This window comes from Syngnathoides biaculeatus, chromosome 15, assembly GCF_019802595.1.
Source record: "Syngnathoides biaculeatus isolate LvHL_M chromosome 15, ASM1980259v1, whole genome shotgun sequence".
In the NCBI taxonomy this organism is placed as follows: Eukaryota; Metazoa; Chordata; class Actinopteri; order Syngnathiformes; family Syngnathidae; genus Syngnathoides; species Syngnathoides biaculeatus.
The window spans coordinates 7,138,875-7,162,561 of record NC_084654.1 but is presented as its reverse complement, the minus strand read 5'-3'; the positions used below and the strand labels follow the sequence as shown (position 1 = coordinate 7,162,561).

Below are 23,687 nucleotides of genomic sequence, written 5' to 3'. Positions count from 1 at the left end.
GAGGATCATGAGGGGATCTGTAGGTCTTCTGGTCATCAGGGGCTCATTCACAATGAAGTCTTTGCCAGTTTGAGGTTTTCCAAAAGGAAGTGCAGTGCAGTGGTTTTATCGAAGTGAAAACTTCAATGACAGTGTTTGTGTGTGGTCACTCGACCCTAACCTAACCAAACTAAACAACACCCTAACGCTAACCCTACAATGTAAGTGCTGTTCTGGGTGGTCACAGGGTGGAAAAGACACTCAATGCTCTCCCTCCACCTCTTTATTTTCAATGTTATATTATGTTATGCCATCACATGACTTACAGCCACCAGGTAACCAAGCCTGCTCAGCCACCGTGACCCAGAATGCATGCATACATGCACACAGACACACAAGGAGCACAGAAAGACGGACCTGCAAGGTGGCTCGGGGCAGAAGTGCTGTGTCCTTCTATTTTTAGCCCAAAAATGATACAACGGCAATCTGTAAACACGGAGTAAAATATTGTTGAAACAAAACATATTTATTCAAGTATTATAACTGCAAATTAATTTAATTTCATTTGTTTATGTGATGTGCCATTTAAAAAAGACCAAAAAGAAAACATTCTAATCGAAAAAGCAAATTAGAGAATTTGCGACAGATACAAAAAAGAAAAATGAAATAGCATCAAAATAAAAATGCACATGCTGAACATTCCCAGCAAGGAATGCTTTTCAACTTCCACTCAACAGCTTTGTGACTAAAAACTATAATGTATTTAACACCACACTATACACTATTGTGTATGCAAAAAAAAAAAAAAACGAGTCTTTGTTTGAGTCTGAGTTAGTGGCAATAGCATGGGTATGTTAAACAAATGTGAAGGCACATTAATGATAAAAGGTACATTAAGGTTTTGCAGAAACATGCTGACATCCAAGCAAGTTCTTTTCCAAGAACGCCTCTACTTATGTCTGTAAGACAATGCCATAAAACTATAAGTTAATGATCATTTGCTAATAACAAAGTTCATCAGTATGAACAATAAATACCTTGTCTTTGTGGTGTATTCACTTAAATATGAGTTGGACATGATTTGCAAATCAATGTACAGTTTAACACAACATCCCAACTTCATTGGAAATGGGTGTGTACTTTTTGAATGTTGCCTGGTAATGTTTTATTGGGTTCATACAGTAATTCTGCAGCATTGCAATCTTCTAAATCTAAAATTTCTAATATTCATGACTTCAAAATATAATGTATTTCTGTGATCAAGATATCCACCTTCAAGACATAAGTCAAAAATGGCAAGACCAGTGTACAATAATGCATATACAATTACTTATAGTCCATTGGATTCCAAGAAATGTTTTGTTTATGACAATAATTTGGAAGGTTTTAGTTTGTTCAGATGTTAATTGACTGAGTGTTTTCTGTCTTTATGTGCACTGCGATTTGCTGGAAAGTAGTTCAGGATGTACCCTACCTCCTACCCGAAGATACTTGGGATAGGCTCCAGCATTCCCACAACCCTTTTGAGGATTAGCAGCTCAGAAAATTGATGGATGGATAGTTTTATAGAGTGTAGTTATCATGTATCAGTTCAGGGTGTACCCTCCCGTTCATCCAAACTTAACTGAAATAGACTCCACCACGACCCCAATGAGGATAAGGAGTAGAGTAAATGGATGGATGGATTGAAACATAATTGCTTTAGGTTTATTTAATCTTAATGAATGAATGAAATTGAAATGATGGCTATCCATCTGTTTTCACTTTAAATAATTACTTACTTTGTTTATGAGTTCATTACAATTACCAAAAGAATACAGTATATTACTAATTTAATCACCGATTATAAAACAAATAGCTGCAGAGAGGGAAAGAGAAATCCCCCATTGATTCCAGGCCTGTGGGCCAGATTGGTGGTGAAATTATATTTTATAGCTATATTTGTCACGTGAGACCATATCAAATCTGTATTAAAGATGGCCCACCAATATACAGCACACTCTTCTTCTTTTCCTTTCGGTTTGTCCCATTAGACGTTGCCACAACGCGTCATTTCAGATGAATATTTGTTTGACACACTTTTTACAGTGAATGCCCTTCCTGATGCAACCCCTGTGCATTTTATCCGGGGAGAGAAGCTTACAGGACCAGGCATTCCCAGGTGGTCTCCCATGCAAGTACTAAGCAGGGCCAAACGCGCTTAGCTTCTGAGATCTGACGAGATTGGGCGTTCTCAGGCTACCATGTATGTAAGCCCCCAATCTGCACCAGACTAATTCTCCAAATCCTGGAATGGTTTGCTACTGTTTGCGTGTCACTTAAGACTGGCAAGCACCTCTTTTCTCACACAGTCATTCGTCAAATGTATACCTTCTCTACCCAAAACCAGCCAAAGGAAAGATGGAAAAAGAGAGCTTCAAGACAAGTAGGAGACAATCAAGGAGATTGTCTGATCATGACTTATTTTAGATTTCAGCTCTATAAATTGTATTATTGATTTAATTGAGAAACACCAATGTTTTTTTATTCCACATTTTATTTCTCAACTGTTAATAACGTTAATGTTTGGTTGTTGCTTGTCTTTATAAGATAAGTTTTAACATTACATATCTGGAGAAAAGGGGAAAACATGGACAATGGAGTCCTTCTTCTTGTTTTCCTTTCTGCTTGTCCTGTTAGGGGTCACCACAGCGTGTCATGCAGATGAACGCATATTTGTTTGGCACAGTTTTACACCCGATGCCTTTCCTGACGCAATCCCTCTGCATTTTAGCCGGAGATAGAAGCTAACAGCACCTGGTATTCCCAGGTGGTCTCCCATCTAAGTACTAACCAGCTCCAAACCCATTTAGCTTCCGAGATCTGACGAGATCAGGTGTTCTCAGCATAGCATGGCCGTAAGATGGACAATGGAGTCCATTTTGAATAAATATCGAATTTGGCCTGAAACTTTTTACCAAATTTAGCCCATGGTGAATTTTGTGTTTGACACCACTGATTTATACTGTAGCAAGTGAATATGACTTACAATAAAGAATTTTCTATTTCCCTATAAATTATTTCCTGGGTTGTACTCAGTCATATTTCCAAGAAAAAACAAGACACCCCAAAAGAACATTCATTCAGGTTTAGAGATTTCATGATGCATGAAACTTAATTGTTAAATATTAACAACATTGATATTGGGTGCACATATGCTGATATGTTAATTAGTAGGTAACGGCGACTCTAAATTGCCTTTCGGCGTAAAGGTGAGTGTCAATGGTTGGTTTTTTTTTTTTTTTTATGTGCCCTGGCTGGCGACCAGTTTGGATGGCGACCAGTTCCGGGTGTACTACGCATCTTGCCCACTGTCAGTTGGGATAGACTCCAGTAATCCCAGTGACTAACATGTATGTGATATGGTGTTTATTCATTATTTCATCATAAGTAAACTTGACCCATGAGAGACAAAAAAAAAAAAAATCTCATTGTCTGATTTGTAAATAATTTATTGCCAAATTATGATGGAAAAAGGGTATTTTGTCACCTGGAAACAAGCAATATTTCTAACTCACAGACCTGAAACTGCTTAATAGGATTTGCTGTCCTCCACTTGTTACCTTAATTTAATTTAATGTTAATAATGGCACCTGTGTGACTTTACCAATATAAAAAAACAACTGTTTGAAAACTCAAACACTTCAAACTCCACTATGGCCAAGATCAAAGAGCTGTCAAAGGACATCAGAAACAAAATTGTTGGCCTGCACAAGGCTGATAAGTTTGAATCTACAATAGGTAACCAGTCCAGTGTGAATAAATCAACAGCTGCAGGAGTTATTAGAAAATGGAAGACATACAAGGTCACTGATAATCTCCTTCAATCTGGGGCTCCACGCATGATCTCACCCTGTGGGGTCAAAATGATCACAAGAACACTGAGCAAAAATTCACAATCACACAGGGGTACCACGTGATTGACTTGTAGAGAGCTTAGACTAAAGTAACAAAGGCTATGGATCACACACACACACACACACACGCACACACACACACACACAACACACACACACACACACACACACACAACACACACACACACACCACACACACACACGCACACACACACACACACACACCACACACACACACACACTACTCCGACAGAGACACAAATCCTGCAGAGCCAGATGTGTCCCCCTGTTTAAAACTGTCATGCCCCTGGCATCCTCCCCAGGCTAGGCGTGGCCAGCCAATTAGTTGGCACACACCTGCACCCTGTTTCGGCTGATTACACCCGGTACTTATAGGACACGGGGACAACTAGTCCTCCGCCAGATCGTTGATTCTCATGCCTCGTTCCCTCACTCCCGTATACCTGACCCACCGTGTACCGACCCTCGCCTGTTGCCTGACCATCCTAGTAAGCCTGCCTCTTCTGATACTGCTGCTTTTCCTGACTGACTCGCTGATCATTGACCGAATAAAGGCTTTATATACACTACCTGCTTGCATCTGGAGTCGTAGCATTTGGGTACGCCCTCGAGCCCCGTTCCTGACAGAACGATCTGGCCAAAACATGGACCCAGTTGACTCTGAGGGCATCCGCCGCTCGCTGCAAATCCAGGGCAGACACCTGGTCGAGCAGGAGGCTGCTCTCCAGGTAACGAATTAACGTCTCCATGAGATCTGTACCCGGCTGGAGCCGTGGCTAGCACCCCAAGCTAGCGCGGCTACTACACCGATGATGGTCAACCCGCCTGGCACTCCGAGTCCACCCGTTCCGCCTGTTACTGAGCCCTCCCGTGCCAGCATAACTCCGCTCTCCCGACCAGAACGTTTCTCAGGCGACTCAGACAACATCAAGCCCTTCCTTGCGCAGTGCGACCTCCATTTCGTCCGCTTTCCCCATGGATCGCGTTCGTCATTTCCCAATTGACGGGAAGGGCGGAGGCGTGGGCCATAGCAGAATGGAGTCGAACTCGGAGATCTGACGTTCATGTACAACGTTCGTCTGCGTGCTCACCAAGTATTCCAGTACGCGGCTCCGGAACGCAAGGCGGCGGCCTCACTCATGACAATTCGCCAAGGCCGTCGCCGCGTGTCAGACTAAGCTATTGAATTCTGGATCCAGGCCGCCCAGAGCCGGTGGAACAAGGAGGCTCTCTATGACGCCTTCTACCAGGGACTTTCCCCACAGATCCGTGGTCACCTTATCTTCCTCCTTCGCTGGACGCCCTCATTACACTGGCCTTCAATGTGGATCAGCGCTTGGCTGTGCAGGGACAGATGAACGGCATGACCGAGGAGGAGACGGAGAGGATCACCCCCGTCGCTTCCCGGCCACCCACGCTGCTTAGTACGTCAGAAGCCATGTAAGTGGAGGGGCTCGGCAGCTCAGCGGAGGAGGAGCCGGCGACAAGAATGGCATTGTTTCTACAGTGGTCGTCTTGGACACTTAATCGCACGGTGCCCAGTTCGACCGAAGCGCTCCGATCTTAGGATCTCTACGCCGGTGAGTGTGCAGTATACTGTTGCTGAGTCAGTGCGGTTGCTTTTGCACCTCACCGTAGGAACGGACTCTCACTCTTGCCTAGTGACCGCGTTCATTGACTCCGGTTGAAACGCTAACCTAATAAATCCACGTGTAGTCGAAGCGTTGTGTGCGGCGACCTTCCACACACAGCATCTTCGTATTGCTTACGCCGCCAACGGCAAGTTCCTCTGCCGGGTTACACACCGCACACAAACCTTACGTATGGACTTTCCGGACACGCACACAGAGCACATTAGTTTCCATGTTTTTAACTCTAGCAGCAGTGATATAATCCTGGGGAGCCCGTGGCTCAAGAGACACAACCCCCACATTGACTTGGTCATTTGGTCGGATAATGGCATGGGGTGAGGACTGTCACAAGCAGTGTCTCGCCGCTCGGGAGGACGGAGTGATTCAAGTTGCTGAACTGAGTACCGCTGCCGAATTAGCCACCATGCCCTCTTGCTACCATGATTTAAATGACTTTTTTTCTGAGTCCAAGGCAAAATCTCTGCCGCTGCATTGGCCTTATGACTGCGCTATCGAACTCCTCCCAAGCACCTCACCTCCCAGAGGGAAACTGTTCTCTTTGACAGGACCGGAGCACCAGGCAATGAGGGAGTACGTTGAGGAGTCACTGGCAACCGGACTCATTCGTCCTCACCAGCCAGTGCAGGGTTTTTTTTTTTTTTTTTTGTCAAGAAGAAGGATTCCACTTGACGACCCTGCATTGACTACCGAGGATTGAATGACATCACGGTCAAGAACAGGTACCCCTTGCCCTTAATCGCTACAGCATTAGAACACCTCCAAGGATCCCGGATCTTCACCAAGCTGGACTTGCACAGCGCGTATCATACGGTGCGGATCCGGGAGGGTGACCAATGGAAGACGGCTTTCAACACTTCCACGGGGCATTACGAGTATCTTGTGATGCCCTTCGGACTGACCAATTCCCCGGACGTCTTCCAAAACTTCATTAATGACGTGCTTCGGGAGTTCCTGAACAAAAACTTATTTGGATACCTTGATGACATTCTTATCTTTTCAGCAGACCTGACCTCCCATATGGGGCAGGTCAGAGAGGTGCTCCAGCGTCTCTTGCAGCACCAGCTGTTTGTGAAATGGGGGAAGTGTGAGTTTCACCAAGTATCCTTGTCCTTTCTGGGCTTCATCCTGGCAGAAAGGGAGATACAGATGGATCCCAGGAAGATCGACGCCGTGCTTCGGTGGCCCACCCCTGCCAGCAGGAGGGATGTGCAGAGGTTCATTGGTTTCCAAATTTCTACAGACAGTTCATTCGGAACTTCAGTGCCGTGGCCGCTCCTCTTCACGCCCTCACCTCTCCGCACAACGTTTTTGAATGCTCAAGGACCTCCCAGGAGACCTTCCATAAACTTAAGGGAAGTTTCACCACTGCGCCCATCCTCATTATCCTGGATCCAGATCACCTGTTCGCGGTGGAAGTGGACACGTCGGACTCGGGAATCTGAGCCATTTTGTTGCAGAGGAGTCCCAAAGATGGAAGGATCGACCCGTGTGCGTTCCTGTCTAGGAAGGTAACCCCGGCAGAGAGAAACTACGACGTGAGGATCATGAACTGCTGGCGGTCAAGACGGCTATGGAGAAGTGGCGGCACTGGCTGGAGGGCTCAGAAGTACCGTTCATGGTCCTCACCGACCACAAAAACCTAGATTACCTGAGGACCCCGAAGCGGTTGAAGGACCGCCAGGCCAGGTGGGCTCTCTTCTTCACCCGCTTCCACTTCACTCTGTCCTGGACGCCCTCTCACGGATCCACGAGGGTGAGCGCACGGGGTCAGTAGCGGCTCCTATCCTGCCAGAGGCGCGCTTTGTGTCCGGCTTCACCTGGGTGGTCGAGTCGTGGGTGAAGGAGGCCCTGGGAGAGACGCCGCCGCCCACAAATTGTCCGTCTGATCACCTGTTTGTCGTTCCATCACTTCGGGGAGATGTCGTTAATTGGGCCCATTCGAACAAGACGGTCTGCCACCCGGGTATGGTAAAAACTCGTTCTGTGGTCGAACAGAGATTCTGATGGCCCAACCTCAGCAAAGACGTGAAGGAAGTCGTCAATGCCTGCCTGGTGTGTTCGGCCAATAAGACGTCCCGTTTACGACCGGTGGGTGAGTTGCGGCCTCTGTCCATCCCTTTCCGCCCATGGTCACATCGCTTTGGACTTCTTTACCGGCCTACCCCACTCTCAGGGAAACACAGTTGTGCTGTGTGTAGTGGACCGATTCTCCAAGATGGTTCACTTCGTGCCACTTCCGAAGATCCCGTCGGCCAAGCAGACAGCCCAGCTGGTGTTGGACGAGGTAGTCCGCTACCACGGGTTCCCCCGGACATCGTCTCGGACAGAGGCCCGCAATTCAGCGCCCGCTTCTGGAAGGAATTCTGCACACTCACCAGCGCTTTGGCTTGTCTAACTTTGGGCCATCATCCAGAGTCTAACGGCCAAACAGAGTGGATAAATCAGGAATTAGAGACCGGACTTCGATGCTTGGCATCTAGGGACATGAGTACGTGGAGCCAGCACCTCAAATGGGTTGAGTACGCCCACAACTCCCTACCCTCCGCCTCAACAGCTATGGCTCCACTCCACGTTGTGCACGGCTATCTCTCTGTTTCCCTCATTGGCCACAGACTCCGCGGTGCCGTCAGCCCTAGTGGTACGGCACTGCAAATGGACCTGGGAGGCAGCCCGGAGGACCCTGCTGCGCATCGGAAACATCTACAAGTCCGCAAGAGGAGAGGGCAGCGAGTGTGGCGCTCCACCAAGGATCTCCCGCTCCGGATGGAATCGCGCAAACTTGCTCCCAGGTTCGTTGGTCCGTTCCCGATCACCAAAATCATTAACTGTATCACTTAGACTACCCAGGTCGATGAGGGTGCACCCTACGTTCCACGTCAGCAGACTACGCCCAGATCGTCTTTTGCCGCTGGCTCCTCTAAATCCAGTCCCATCTGAGATTTATTAGAGAGCATTTGGATAATCCAGAGGAGGATCATGAGAATGTCATATGATCAGATGAAACCAAACTAGAACTTATTGGTAAAAACTCCAATGTTGTGTTTGGAGGAGAAAGAATGCTGAGTTGCTTCCAGAAGAACACCATACCAACTGTGAACCATGGGTTTGAAAAAAATCATGGTTTGGCTTCAAAGGTACCAGGACTTTCACCATGACGATGATCCCAAACACCGCCAGGGCAATGAAGGAGTAGCTTTGTAAGAAGCATTTTAAGGTCCTGGAATGGCTTAGCCAGTGTCCAGATCTAAACCCCATAGAAAATGTTTAGAGGGGGATGAAGGTTTGTGTTGCTCAGCAACAGTCCCAAAATATCATAACAGAAGGAGTATTTCAAACTCCCCTGTTACACAGCAGAACTGTCCCAGAGTAAAAGGTTTACAAATCCACATTTCCGCATGCATCTTTACACAGTTAACTTTCTTTCAGCTTGTCCCATTAAGGCTCATCACAGTGTGTTATCTCAGGTGGATTTGTTTGGCACAATCTTTATGCTGGATGCACATCCTGCTGAGTGGGGGCCCCAGTGAGAATTGAACACATGACCTCTAGTTTAGTAAACCAATGCTCTGACCACTGAGATATAGGGCCCCTTACATGTATGCAAGGGGCATGTAATAATAATAATAATAATAATAATAATAATAATAATATAATAATAATAATAATAATAATAATAATAATAATAATAATAATAATAATTAATAATAATAATAAGTGGCTCGGTGGCCCAACTGTAAAGCATTGGCCTTACAGTTCTGAGGACCTCCTGCCCAATGACAGCTCAGGTAGGTTGCGGCAGTCCCGCGACCCTCGTGAGGATAAGCGGTGAAGAAAATGGATGGATGGAGTATTGATCGCAGGGAGTGCTGGAGCCTATCCCACCTGTCAAGGGGCAGGAGGCGGTGTACACCCTGAACTGGTTGCCTGCCAATGGCAGGGCACATAGAGACAAACAGGCGCACTCACAATCACACCTAGGAGATATTTATATATTTTGGGAATTTGGGAGGAAACTGGAATGCCCAGAGGAAACCCATATAAGCACAGGGAGAACATGCAAACTCCACACAGGCGGGTCTGGGATTGAACCCAGGACCTCAGAACTGTGAGGCCAGTGCTTTACCAGCTGAACCGCAAAGAATAATGATAATAATAATAATTGATTTGAAAAAAAAAAAGTGAAGACAAGGGATGCAATGGTTGACTTTTTTCCAGGATAAAATCCTCTGTGAATGCCTCCTTTACTTAAAAAAAATCCATTAGCCTTCTGTCCCTCATCACATTGAATTTAAAGTTCTTCTGCTAACTTACATAGCCTTTCATAATTTGGCACCGTCCTACCCCACCACTCTACTTTTTGCCCATTTTGTTCCTCTGATGCAAACCTACTTTCCCCACCATTCAGAACCCTGATGAGGTGGGGCAGGGGGTGGTGAGGTGGGGGGGGGATAAATCAAGAGACAGACTTTTCAGACGGTAAATAGCAGGCCAACTTACTCGAATGCGCCTTTATGTGCACATGCACAGTGACATTTCAGAAGAGGCCAGGATTGGTCAAACAAACGGAATGCATGATAGAATGATGTCTTTTTTTGTTGTTTTTTTTTTTGGGGGGGGGGGGGGGGGCGGGGGAATGCGCTCACACGATCAACCAAACTTGCCTCACCAATTGAGCATTGAGCTTTGAGCGACCCCTGCTCTACACCTCTGACTACACTTCCACTTACCACAACACCACCATTGTCAAGTTCGGGGAAGATGCCACAGTGGTGGGGCTATTTAGTCGGCTTATAGGGGCGAGGTGGAGCAACTGTCGGTACGGTGCTGTGACAACAACCTGCTCCTGAACACCACCAAGGCTAAGGAGCTAGTTGTGGACTTAGACAATAACAACAACAGTAATAAAGAAAATAACATCCAGTCACTTAATAGCTATGATGTTTTTTGATGGAGAGGGTCTCCGGCTGCCGCTTCCTGGAAGTCAACATCAGCGAGGACCTAACCTGGGGTCTGCACACTGCAGAGCTGGTGAATCAGACCCAGAAGAGACTGTTTGTAGAGTTTGTAAGAAAGGAAGAAAATGATTAGATGTGATAATTTGCCTTTTAATTTCCTTTTTGGAAAGGTGTATGTGCTTCTTCACCAATAGACATGACTGTTTCAGGCTTTGTCTCATGCTTTGAGTAGTCACAATAAGTCAGAGGATATTCATGGTCTTGTTCTCTTTTTATTGACAGGTAACAAACTGGCTATGAAATGAAAGGTGATAAAAAGAGTGGCTCATGTGTTCCTATTCTGATCAAAGGTTAAATGCTTATTTTTCATAGATAACTTCTGGATGACATATCTTGACACAAGAACATTTACCTTGGGGGACCAGGGCCCTGTAGCCCTGGACAACACTGGCTGGGATCATGCTGGCATTAAAGTGCCTTCAACATGTTCATGTGGTAACTCACAGAGGTGCCGAGCAAGTCTTAAACACCAATCGCCATCAATCATTTGTGAAAGAGTTTTTACAGTAACTATGGTAACAATACTGACCATGGTTGACGATGGGACTTTGAGACTGTAGAGCATGTAATCTAGCTGGACGGGAAAGTATTGGAGCAGAACTGATTGTGTCAGATCCTCTCAATTAACATGTCATATTTTACACGCAACTTGCAGGTTGGACATTAATTAGACTGCAAGCAGTATGTGATTGCACTGTAATCACCATCAACTGTGATCTCTTGCAAAAGTACCAAGGTAACGCTAATAAGACCTGATAAGGAATTTAATATGACTAAAATGGAATAAATGAATATGAGTACCATCTTTAAAATGGTTGATTACATTGTGATGACATAATAAGAGGAAATATTATTTGCAAGATACATTTTAACAATTAGTTTGCGTGTTCCTTTCACTTCATCTACCATTCTAGCACAACATGAATTGCATATTGCCACAACTAATGGAAAAAGGCGGTTTAAGTGCAGCTTTTGAGATACACAAAGAGACATATGTGACCCAGTTTAAGAAGTACACTTGAACACATCCTCGGAAGGCTGATTTTACTGTTAGCGGGACGAGACTGGTCTGGAAACAAACTTGGATGGGAACAAGAAGAAATAACTGTGTTAAAAAAACTATTTTAATGTCCAGTTTCTCAGCACAACAATTTTCACGTCAACAACAAAATAATTCACAATGTCATGGCATTTTCATCTTTAATGCCTCGTGAAAATAATGAAATGTATTAATTCTGTCAGACTTGGCTTTGCAATTTTAACTTCAGCTCATCAACAGTAGGTACCTTAACAAGGTGCATTAAACATTTATATTCCTTTCAAGTTAAAATTCTTTGTGCTCCACCTGCCCGAATGAGCACAGTTGGTTTGAAAGTGAAATGAATCTTGATATCAATGCAAGGGGAAAAAAGCCTTTGATTTGTTTCCTTTGCACCTCCTTTTTGACTTTTTCCTCTGCCAAGGCACTTTTTGGGTGTTTCATTTCATGCTTTGTCATTAAGTGCTGCAGTTCACCCTTCCCTCCATAGTAATTTAAATCGAGAATCTTAACAGTTATTTCTTCCATAGTTATCATTGTGATTATGTTTACCATTTCTTGTAAGATATGTATCTATTCTTACCAACATAAATGGGACTGGAATATGATTGTGTACACGTTTTTGGAATTGAAGCAAATTTGTGATTTCTGGTTTTAGGCTCAGTATTGTTTTTCTCACTTCCTAATAGGTCAGTTCTTTTGGGTGAATGGTTCCAACTTTGGGGGCCCCTGGGTGCTGAGTCCTTGGCTGCGGAGTAGCCCAACCACCTGCAGCATGGAATTGGCCTTGTACCTGAACCCCAAGCAAAGTGGGAAATATACCATATGGCTAATTGAGCGGGACAAGCCAAAACTGGCTCTCTTCTCAACTGACACTTTACCTCCTATCACAGGGTAAGTACTGGTTTTGGTCTGTTTTAAAGTCTAATCCTGACCCCTGGATCCTTGATCCCTGTTCTTTGAGTTGATTAACGCAGGAGGCGTTTCTTTTGGCACATTCCACTGCCAGTTTACCCTTGTGCATAAACCTTCCATCTACACATGGATATTCATGCATCGGTATGGCCTTTTCTTCCACTTGTCTGGGTTTTGTTAATGACTACCATGATCTAAGTAGTCCATAGTGTTCTCCCCTAGTTCCATTGGGTGTTCTTAAGATGAAAATAGCCCAGTCTCATAATAAGTTAATCACAGGACATATAAAATTTGGGCACTGACTGAAAATCAAAACCTGAGTACAAAAGAAATAAATGCCCCAATATCCATGGTGCACCATGCTATGAGGAGATGGGGTCATAGAGAACGAGTTCTCAGTGAACTTCTGCGTGAGTCACATATTGCAGGTCACTTCACAGCATACTTACAATACATCACTCCTTGGCAGATCACAAAAGAAGAAATTCAATGAACAAATTACTTGGGACTGACAGTAAATTCATTTTGGTTGTGTATTGAGTTTGTCCCTCTGCCACTTGGTGGTACTGGCTGATGCTGGCTGCTCATTGGTCATTCGCCCAAGAGAGTGACAACGCTGGTGAACTGCATATTACCATATTGCCAGTACTTTTAGTATTTTAGTATTTTGCCTGTATGCTGGTTGGCCATTGTTCATTCGCTGAAGATGCAGAAAATAGTAACAGAATGCTACACCAGTTACAAGCTGACTCGCTCACTTTAGCGGGCAATGTCAAAGAACGAATCATTTCATAAGCTGATTCAGTTCAGTATGTTCACTAAAAAGATTTGTTCTTTTGAACAAAATGTTCACGAACAAAATAACACTATGGTGTTTATTTTCAACACATACACACACACTTTGAATTTAACTGTTGATGAATTTTATAAACATGGTACACATTCCTGTAAGGTCTGTGTGGATGTGCTTGGTGACAAATTTTCCTTCAAAAGTTACCCTGATGAGACTTTCGGAAAACAAAAAACAAAAGTAAAGATGTGGATCACTTGGTGTCGGATGTTTCCTACCCACAGGTTGCCCTTGTGTGGCCCAGGGGGCCAGCCCTATCCAGGATCGCCACAGCAATTATAGGACATTTCTGTCAGTCTTTATGCACATAAAACTGTTTCAGTTCACTTGCATGTGTCCGTAGCCAGATACCCCTGGGATTCTTTCACTGGGTGTGGGACCACTCCCTTATTTGGACAAATAACTCAGGTATACAAAAATTGCTTGTGTACCCCCCCCCCCCACTTATACTCTCATTGTATAGACTTATGTTAATTAACTTTGTCAGTCCCACCACAATTCGGTTGTATAGTCTATGTCCTGTCCTATCTTGTCCTGTCCTTCCCTCACAGGGTGTGCAACTACAGCCATCATCCAACATCCATATTTAATTTTTCCTTGATGTAGGTATGGAATGATGTACTTTTCTCATCCTGTTTACAATTAGCGCCCTATCTTTATCACTCTAGAAATTCAGTTCTGTTTGACTGATCAACTTTAATTTTCAACGAGTTTCAATTACAGTACTGTATGAATAAACCATAGCTCAATCTAAAAAACGCCACTGTGACACAATAAAACTGTTGCAGTATAAAAGTGATGCTGATTATCCATTTTGATTGATCTAACAGATGAATAGGACAAAATAAAAATCAATCAACCTCAAGATATAACCATCATGAAGTACTAATGTCCACATGTGTTCAACCCCTAAGGTAAATCAAGTGTAAGAATATATTTTCTTTTGTTGGATTCTTCATTGTTCCCCCCTTTAGCCCTGCATTTTTTTCACATTTGTCCATGATGTCCTAAAATGTGACTGTCTTTTGTTGCTGATAATTTAATAATCAAAACTTTTACAATGAAGGAGACTAATGTTTACTTTGTTCTGACAAATCAATTGCAAACACGCTATAGTCAATGGTGAGAAAAAAAATATGTATATATATTTCCACTCCTCTATCAGCTTTATTTAGTGGTAATGATAACTAATGCGGTAGTGCTACATACGCTTGACTTTGGTGCGGCCAGGGTGCTATCGATTCCTGCTTAGCGATGGTCTCGATATGTGGCATGCGACTGACCAAAGAAAAGTTCGGGGTGCAGTCCACCTGTTAGCTGGGATAGGCAATGGCACTCTTGAAACCTGTGTGAGGATAATGTCAAATTCAGGAGGAGCTGTGTGGTTGCTGTCCCGGGCGTGGAATGGTGAAACAATTCTACACCCTCAGAAGTGTTTTTGGGAGTTCACCCAACCAGTCTACATATGTTTTGTAAACTTGGAGAAGGCATTCGACCGTGAGTAGTATGTAGGGTGCTCTGGGAATCTGGGGTACCAGACCCCCAAATAAGGGCCGTTTCATCCCTGTATGACTGGCATCAGAATTTGTTCTACATTATATTACACTATAAGTCGAATATATTTCCACTGAGAGTTGGACTCTGGCAAGGATGCCCTTTGTCAGTGATTATATTTATTAGCAAAGCAAAGCAAATTTATTTGTGTTGCGCTTTTTATCCACAGTGTGCTTTACATGATTAAAAGCATGTGAGTACAAGAAATAAAACATTTACAACAGGGAAAAAAAAATGAAATTAAAACACCACACAATGCAAGAAATTTAATTGAAATAGAATGGGATTGAAATGTTGAGGGTGTCTGGTTTGGTAGCCTCAGCATTGTATCTCTGCTGTTTGCTGGTGATGTGGTTCTTCAAGCATCTGCAGTGATGTGGATTCTGTATTTGTCTGTCGTGGTTAAGAAGAGCTGAGCCTAAAGACAAATCTGTGTCTTTACAAGTTGAGCTACATTCCCAAGCTCACCGAAAATCATGAGCTGAGGGTCATGACCGAAAGAACAAGATTGTGAATGAAAGCAGCTAAAATGAGTTTCCTCTGCAAGGCTCTCCGTTAGAGTTAGGGTGAGAAGCTTGGTTATTTGGGAGAAGTTCAGAGTCGAGGCACTCTTCCTCAGCATCGAGAGAAGCCAGATGAGGTGACTTCTGGTTAGGATGCCCCCTGAACGCCTCCCTGATCTGGGGTTCCGGCCATGTCCCAATTGAATGAGGCCTGGGGTTGACACAGGACAAACTGGAGAGACTGTCTCCAGACTGGCCTGGGAGAACCTTGGGTTACATCAGAAAGATCAAGATGAAGTGGATGGAGAGAGGGAAGTCTGGGCTTTCCATCTTAAATTGCTTCCTCCATGACCTGACCTGAAAAGTGGAAGACAATGAATGGATGAATATTTTTCCTTCCCTCTCTAGACTTAATTCAATGCATCAGCAATTCATCAGATGTTTAAATTATGAACATATTCTGAGAGAATTGTTGATGTATACTTTAATGTATTATTTTGTCTTTTGAATTTCATCCAAACTTACTTAGGAGTCCCATTCTTATTTTATGGTTGGGCGCCTAAATTTATTGGTATTACTTTGGTTTCACTTTGGTTTCAGGAAGTACAGGTCACCCCATTCTCCAGACACTTTCAAGAATTTGTATTCTTGTGAAGCCATTGAACCATTCATCTAAGGAAATTCATGTCGTATGGGTGTACTATATTTCTCCATAAAGTTACACATCTTTAGGCAGCGGAACAGTCACATGCATTTTGCATGCATGACAGATTACATTGTGTTTGTGTGGGCTCATAGTCAAAGGGTGTCATCCACCCACACCAAATTGTCTTTAACTGTCTTCCAAGAATAGGGTCGGTAGTGTGCGTAATCCTTGAGAAAATAAGGAAGAAAGCCAGTGGTGAACTACATTGCCAACCTGTGTACTTGTATTTGAATTGTAATAATGTCAATCCAAGATGGAACATTGGAGGTGTCGGTAGAGTATATATTCCTTCAACGGTGCCACATTTTTTGTGTTCAGTAATTCGAAACGAACGATCCATCCATTATCTGAGCCGCGTGTCCTCACAAGGGTCGGGGGAGTGCTGGAGTCTATCCCAGCTATCTTCAAGCAGGAGTTGTGGTACACCCCATAACTGGTTGTCAGCCAATAGCAGGGCACATCATAACAAACAACCATTCACACTCACAACCCCAGGGCAATTTAGAGTCTGCATTTAAAGCAAGTTTTTGTGATGTGGGAGGAAACCACAGTGCCCAGAGAAAACCCATGCAGGTGGGGCGGGGATGCGAACCCCGTTCCTCAGAACTGTAAGCCACACACTATTACCAGTTGTGCCACCGTGCCGCCTTAAAAATAGAGTTTTAAGATTATTCTATTTTTTACATTATATTTTCTTGCATGTGTCTCTTGTTATACATACATATTCATCCATTTTGCGAGCTGGTTATCCTCACTAGGGTTGCGGGGGTCCTGGAGCCTATCCAAGCTTTCTTCGGGGAGGAGGCAGGTTACACTAAAAACTGGTTTGCGTGTTATATACGCAGGTAGCAAAAGGCTGGAACGAATGACAAAAAAACAAGGCACACCACAGGTGATGAGGGGGCATACAATGGAAGCTAGTCACTGTTAAACGTAGCGTAAAAGAAATAAAATTAAATAAACACCCAAGGGAGCAGTTCCTGGACTACACAACTCTAGAGGACTGGGCAAAAACAATTTAGTAAAGTGTGATCTATGCAAGAAAAGACAATATTAGGACCAAGGGAAACCAGAAATACTTACAGGGGAAAACAAGTGTGAGATGCAACATGGCACCAAAACACGTGTACAAACAGGTAATAACTATGTGTACAAAATTCTGGGAATCAGCTCCAGACTTAAGAACCTAACTAATCATGATTCCAGTCACGTGTTTACCAGAGGCTCCACCCATTCACCATTGCCGGGGAATGGAAAAATCCTGAGTGTCAGCAGTCTCATAGCCTCGCAAAAGAGCACAGGATCATGACAGTATTATTATTTATTTGCCTTCTCGCCACACTTTGTGCAACCACTGTGAATTGAAGTAAAACAAATGAAAGGGAGAGGATCATAACAAATGCGACTTCTTCTGGAATTTATTGATTAGAGTGGTAAGGTAGCGATGGAAGATGGTTTTCACTGTTTTAGTTGAGATTTCTAATAATACAAACAAGGAATCATCACTACAGAAAAAAACGGGCAGATAGTATGCAGAGACCTATAGACATAGACACTCCACTAATTATGAAACTACGTTTTATAAATGAATGTAGTCAGTCGTCAAATTATTCAATAACCAATGTCACATTTAATGGTATTAGTTTGCATATTAGCCTAAATAACACTCTAGCACAAATTGACATGACTAACACAAATCACAAAAGATGTCATCAGTCACACCTTTTGACATTTACACACTGCAAAAAAACTTTGGGAATCCAGGAGAACGAGGAAAGGCAAAGGAAATAATATGCACTCAGTACCCTTACTGGGTGAGAGGTAAATAAAATGTTGAACGAGTGTGAATCAAAATGCACAACTCAAATGAAGACGGAGAAAACACTCAATGCATAAAACACAGTGGCAATTACAGTGAAGAAAATATGTATTTCAACACCCTGCTATATTGCAAGTTCTCCCACTTAGAAATCATGGAGGGGTCTGAAATTTTCATCGTGGGTGCATGTCCACTATGAGATTTATTTGTGTGATACAGCTGCAAATAAGTATTTGAACACCTTTCTATCAGCTATAATGCTGACCCTCAAAGAACTGTTAGTTCACCTTTGAAAGTACACCTCCAGTCCATGTATTATCATGAATCAGATCCACCTGTCTGAGGTCGTTAGCTCCATAAAGACACCTGTCCAACCCCTACCCTCAGTAAGACTCAAACTTGTAACATGGCCAAGACCAAAGAGCTGTGCATAGACACCAGAGTCAAATTTGTACAACTCCACATGGCTGGAAAGGGCTACGGAGAAATTGCCAAGCAGCTTGGTGAAAAAAGGTCCACTGTTGGAGCAATCATTAGAAAATGGAAGAAATTAAACATGACGGTCACTCTCAATTGGAGTAGAGCCCCATGAAAAATATCACTTCGTGGGGTCTCAATGATCGTTAGAAACATGAGGAATCAGCCCAGGACTACAGGACAGGACTTGAAAAGATCTGGGACCACTGTTTCCAAGGTAACTGTCAGTAATACACTAAGACATCCTGGTTTGAAATCATGCATGGCAAGGAAGGTTCCCCTGCCTAAACCAGCACATGTCAAGGCCCTTCTTAAGTTTGCTAATGACCTTTTGAATGTTACAGAGGAGTCATGGGAGAAGGTTTTGTGGTCAGATGAGACCAAAAAGGAAGGTTTTGGTCATAATTCCACTGTGTTTGGAGGAAGATGAATGATGAGTTCCATCCCAAGAACACCATCCCAACTCTGAAGCATGGGGGTGGTAGCATCATGCTTTGGGGGGTGTTTTTCTGCACATGGGAAAGGACGAATGCACTGTATTAAAGAGAGGATAACCGCAGCCATGTATTGTGAGATTTTAGGGAACAACCTCTTTCCCTCAGTTAGAGCACTGAAGATGGGTCATGGCTGGGTCTTTTAACATGACAATGACATGAAGCACACAGCCAGCAAAACCAAAAAGTGGCTCCATAAGAAGCATATCAAGGTTCTGGCATTGCCTAGCCAGTCTCCAGACCTAAACCCAATAGAAAATCTTTGGAGGGTGCTGAAACGCCGTGTTTCTCAGTGACAGCCTAGAAAACGGTCTGATCTAGAGAATATCTGTGCGGAGGAGTGAGCCAAATTCCCTCCTGCAGGCTGTGCAATCCTGGTGAACTACAGGAAATGTTTGACCTCTGTAATTGCAAACAAAGGCTACTGTACCAAATATTAACATTGGTTATCTCAGGTGTTCAAATAATAATCTGCAGCTGTATCACCCAAATAAATCGTGAAAAAATCATACATTGTAGTTTCTGGATTTTTCTTTTTAGATTATGAAAGTTAAGTTTTTTCCCAACCTTTTTTTGAGCCATAGCACCCATTTTACTGAAGACAATTCTCAGCACACCACCAAGCAAAAACATCAGAAACGATATCAAGACTGAGTTAATAATGATCTCAGTCTCAATTTACTCGCAGATACACTCGATTTAGTTTAGTTTATAATCCGGGACACTATTATATTCAGCACAACCTTTATATACATGCAGGAAGCTCTGCATTGTTCTATTGTATGTTTGATAGGTTTATTGTACTGGACTGTATTGTAATGGAAGACCAATCTTGTCAGTGTGCATCACTGGCATAAATCGCTAAATAAATTTAATACTGCATACATTCTTTGCAACCAATCATTTGGGACAAATTAAACAATTTTCGATAATTTTCCGCAAAACCTCTGACGAATCACTAGTACTTGCAATCAAAGTCATTATTATGTCCTGCACATAATAACCCAGGTGTGCAATGCATGAGAACATCACTAATAGTATGTTGGTGGAAAATCTTGTCAGGTTGTGCCACAATGGCAAGTAAATTAATATAGGTATACAATGTGTTTAATACATGTACATTGTGGCTGATAAAATCAGAATATTTTGTTATGAATTGCTTTAATAGAACAATGCAAAACCTTTTTCTGCCTTCACATCCTTTCAAGACATGTAGATTTATCTAACTATTTTTTTCAATTAATGATAATGATAAATCCCCTGGAAAAACTGTTAGCTGAAACTGAACAAGAGCAGGATGGATGGATTCCTCCACTTCATGCTGGGTACGATCCATCCGGCAAAATGCTCTTGAGCTGTGGGGACGATTGTCTCGAGGTATAAAGACAACAACAAGACTGCTTAGGAGTCTGATTTGCAGCTTTCTGAATTTGATTATATGTCAGGGATAAGGAAGAAGCAATACCGTACAATTGTACTGAAGCAATTGTGAATGAAGCCTTGGCGCACATTCATTGCAAAGCTCTGAGTAGAACAAACAGTACACATGGACCTCAGATGAAACATTTAGTTACATTCTGAAACTTTCAGGAACTGTTTGTTCAACAGAACCATGTAGCATACACAGTTAAAAAATCTATCTATCTATCTATCTATCTATCTATCTATCTATCTATCTATCTATCTATCTATCTATCTATCTATCTATCTATCTATCTATCTATCTATCTATCTATCTATCTATCTATCTATCTATCTATCTATCTATCTATCTATCAACCGTATATATTATTTTGCAATATCCATCCATCCATTTTCTGTACCGCTTTTCCTCATTTGGGCCGTGGCCAGGCCACAGCTTATCCAGCTATCTTTGGGGGAGTGGCAGGGTACACGTTGAAGTGGTCGCCAGTCAATCACAAGGCACATATATGTAAATAACCATTTGCACTCTGATTCACACCCACAGGCAATTGAGAGTCTTCAATTAAGCTACTGTGTGTTTTGGGGATGTGGGAGTAAACCAGAGAAACTCAAGTAGACACAGTGAGAACATAAAACCTCCTACAGGTGAAGCGGGATTTGAACCTGGTTCCTCAGACGTGAATCAAGTTCCGGAGAACTTTGAGGCAGATGTCCTTAGAAGTTGTGCACTGTGCCTATGTGCAGTGTGCATATAGATGCACACATACACACACACGCACACACACAACCACGCACACACACACATGCACACAAACACACACGCTGATCAGAATCAGGTTTATTGGTCACATATGTAAACAACACAAAAAATTTGTCTGCGATAGTTGGAGCTGCCCTAGTACGACATTATTTTTTAACTCACAGTTGCGCAGAGGATGCAGTCTTTGACGAGTGAGAATGTCCATTAGAGCGATAGTGCAGTACAGTGACCATTTCGCAAAGGGTGTCAAGATTTCAAGGAGTGTATGCAATTTAAAGTGACTAGCCATGCGGTAGTCTATAACAGGGGTGCCCACACTTTTTTGCTCTAAGATCTATTTTTCAAGCACAAGCCTCTCGTGATCCACAGAGTGGGTTTGGGGACCGAGGGGGGAGGGGGGGGGTACACTGTGTTTATCATTGTTACAGTGGGGTTGGGGGTGCATTGCAGCGACTGCTGTGAAGAAGGCAAGAGACAGACGGTCAATAGGAAGCAAGCTTGTGAGAACCCAACTTTATGTGCACATACACGCCTTTATGTGCACACATGCAGTGGCATATCAGAAGACGCCAGAATAGGTCAAAATGAATCTGCAATAATCTACCCGCGCGATCGAAGTGTTGCCCACACTTGAATTAAGCGACGAGATGGATGACGTCTTCATGGTTGACACGGGACAGTTGGACAGTTGAGGAAGTCAGGAAGTTGTAGATCCACTGGCAGATGGCAGGCAAGATACTGAGCTGCAGAAGCTTGGAAGAGAGGAGTTTGGGATGATGGTATATGCAGAGCTGTTTGCATACAGTGCCTTGTGAAAACTTGAACTTTTTAACCTTTTGCCACATTTCAGGCTTCAAACATAAAGATATAAAATAAAAAAAACTTGTGAAGAATCAACAACAAGTGGGACACAATCATGAAGTAGAAAGAAATTTATTGGATATTTTAAACTTTTTTAACAAATAAAAACTTGAAAAGTGTGGAATTCAACATTTTTCATCCACCTTTTGGTGCAATTACAGCTGCAGGTTTCTTGGGGTATGTCTCTTATCAGTTTTGCACATTGAGAGACTGAAATTCTTGCCCATTCTTCCTTGCAAAACAGCTTGAGCTCAGTGAGGTTGGATGGAGAGCGTTTGTGAACAGTAGTCTTCAGCTCTGCCCACAGATTCTCGATTTGATTCAGGTCTGGACTTTGACTTAGTCATTCTAACACCTGGATACATTTATTTGTGAACCATTCCATTGTAGATTTGGCTTTATGTTTTGGATCATCGTCCTGTTGGAAGATAATTCTCCGTCCCAGTCTCAGGTCTTTTGCAGACTCCAACAGGTTTTCTTCCAGAATGGTCCTGTATTTGGCTCCATTCATCTTCCAATCAATTTTAACCATCTTCCCTGTCGCTGCTGAAGAAAAGCAGGCCCAAACCATGAGGCTGCCACCACCATGTTTGACAGTAGGGATGGTGTGTTCAGGGTGATGATCTGTGTTCCTTTTATGCCAAACATATCGTTTTGCATTATGACCAAAAAGGTCGATTTTGGTTTCATCTGCCCATAGCACCTTCTTCCACATGTTTGGTGGTTCTCCCAGCTGGCTTGTGGCAAACTTTAAATTATACTTTTTAAGGATATCTTTGCGAAATGGCTTCCTTCTTGCCACTCTTCCATTAAGGCCAGATTTGTGCTGTCCTTATGAACAGAGTCTCCCACCTCAGCTGTAGATCTTTGCAGTTCATCCAGAGTGATTATGAGCCTAGTTAGAATTATTGTTTTATGATGCATTTGTTTTTCTATCATCCTTGCCCGAATACTCTGGGTCTTCTGCTCTGTCAGTCTTTTGCTGTTTCACAATGTGTTCTGTTCATTGATGGTCAACGCATAATTTTGAGATGTTCCATTGCTCGGTAGTGCGACTTGGTGAACTTGCAGTGTGAAAGTGTCCTTTTCAAATCTGCAGTAAAAGATGTTGAGTTCGTTTGCAAACCCACAATTGTTATCCACTTGATGGGATCATCTTGTAATTGGTTTGTGATTTTAATACCTTACAGAAGGTTTTGGACTTGTTGGCGGCAAACTTTTCTTTTGCAATTTTTGTTGCATAATGCATCTTTGCAATGTTAATTTCTTAATCATCTGGTTTCTCGTGTGGTTGAACAGGGCCCTATCCCCACTAGGATATGCAACCTCTTTACCCTAGGGAAGTTACTTAAGTCTGGCAGTAAACCCTGGTTTGTTGTTATTGAACGTGTTGAAAGTTTTTGTTGGTATACACACCACCTCATAGAAACTGACATATAACAGCATACATATAGTCGTTGAGGCTGCTATCTCAATTTTCAAATACACTCTAGCTTGTAGAGTTAAAACAACTTTGAAGTTCTAATTTTACATCGTTGGTCCTCTTTTTCAGATTTTTTTTAAGTTCTTGCCCATATGTAGGTACTAAGTAGATTAAGTAGTGGTCAGAGGAACTTAGGGCAGTGTGGGTAATTGCCCAATATGCGTTATTTACTGTGGTATAATAGTGCTCTGAAGTCTTATTTTCCCTGGTTGGCGAGTCTATGTGCTGCTTATATTTA

General features: G+C 43.0%; 1 protein-coding gene and 1 pseudogene across 6 annotated transcripts in view; one reads left to right on the top strand and one right to left on the bottom strand.

The window, feature by feature from the left end:
- The window catches only part of alk (ALK receptor tyrosine kinase), a 453,734-nt gene that overhangs the window by 218,107 nt on the left and 211,940 nt on the right, over window positions 1-23,687 (top strand). For 5 of the 6 annotated variants that reach the window (XM_061844090.1, XM_061844089.1, XM_061844092.1 and 2 more), the window contains exon 4: window positions 12,292-12,496. In XM_061844090.1, the coding sequence (XP_061700074.1) occupies window positions 12,292-12,496 (205 nt within the window). Of the gene's footprint in view, window positions 1-12,291; window positions 12,497-14,197; window positions 14,282-23,687 lie in introns of those variants that run through there. The other variant, XM_061844094.1, reaches the window with a different exon arrangement.
- On the bottom strand, window positions 2,764-2,882 carry LOC133513861 (5S ribosomal RNA; annotated as a pseudogene).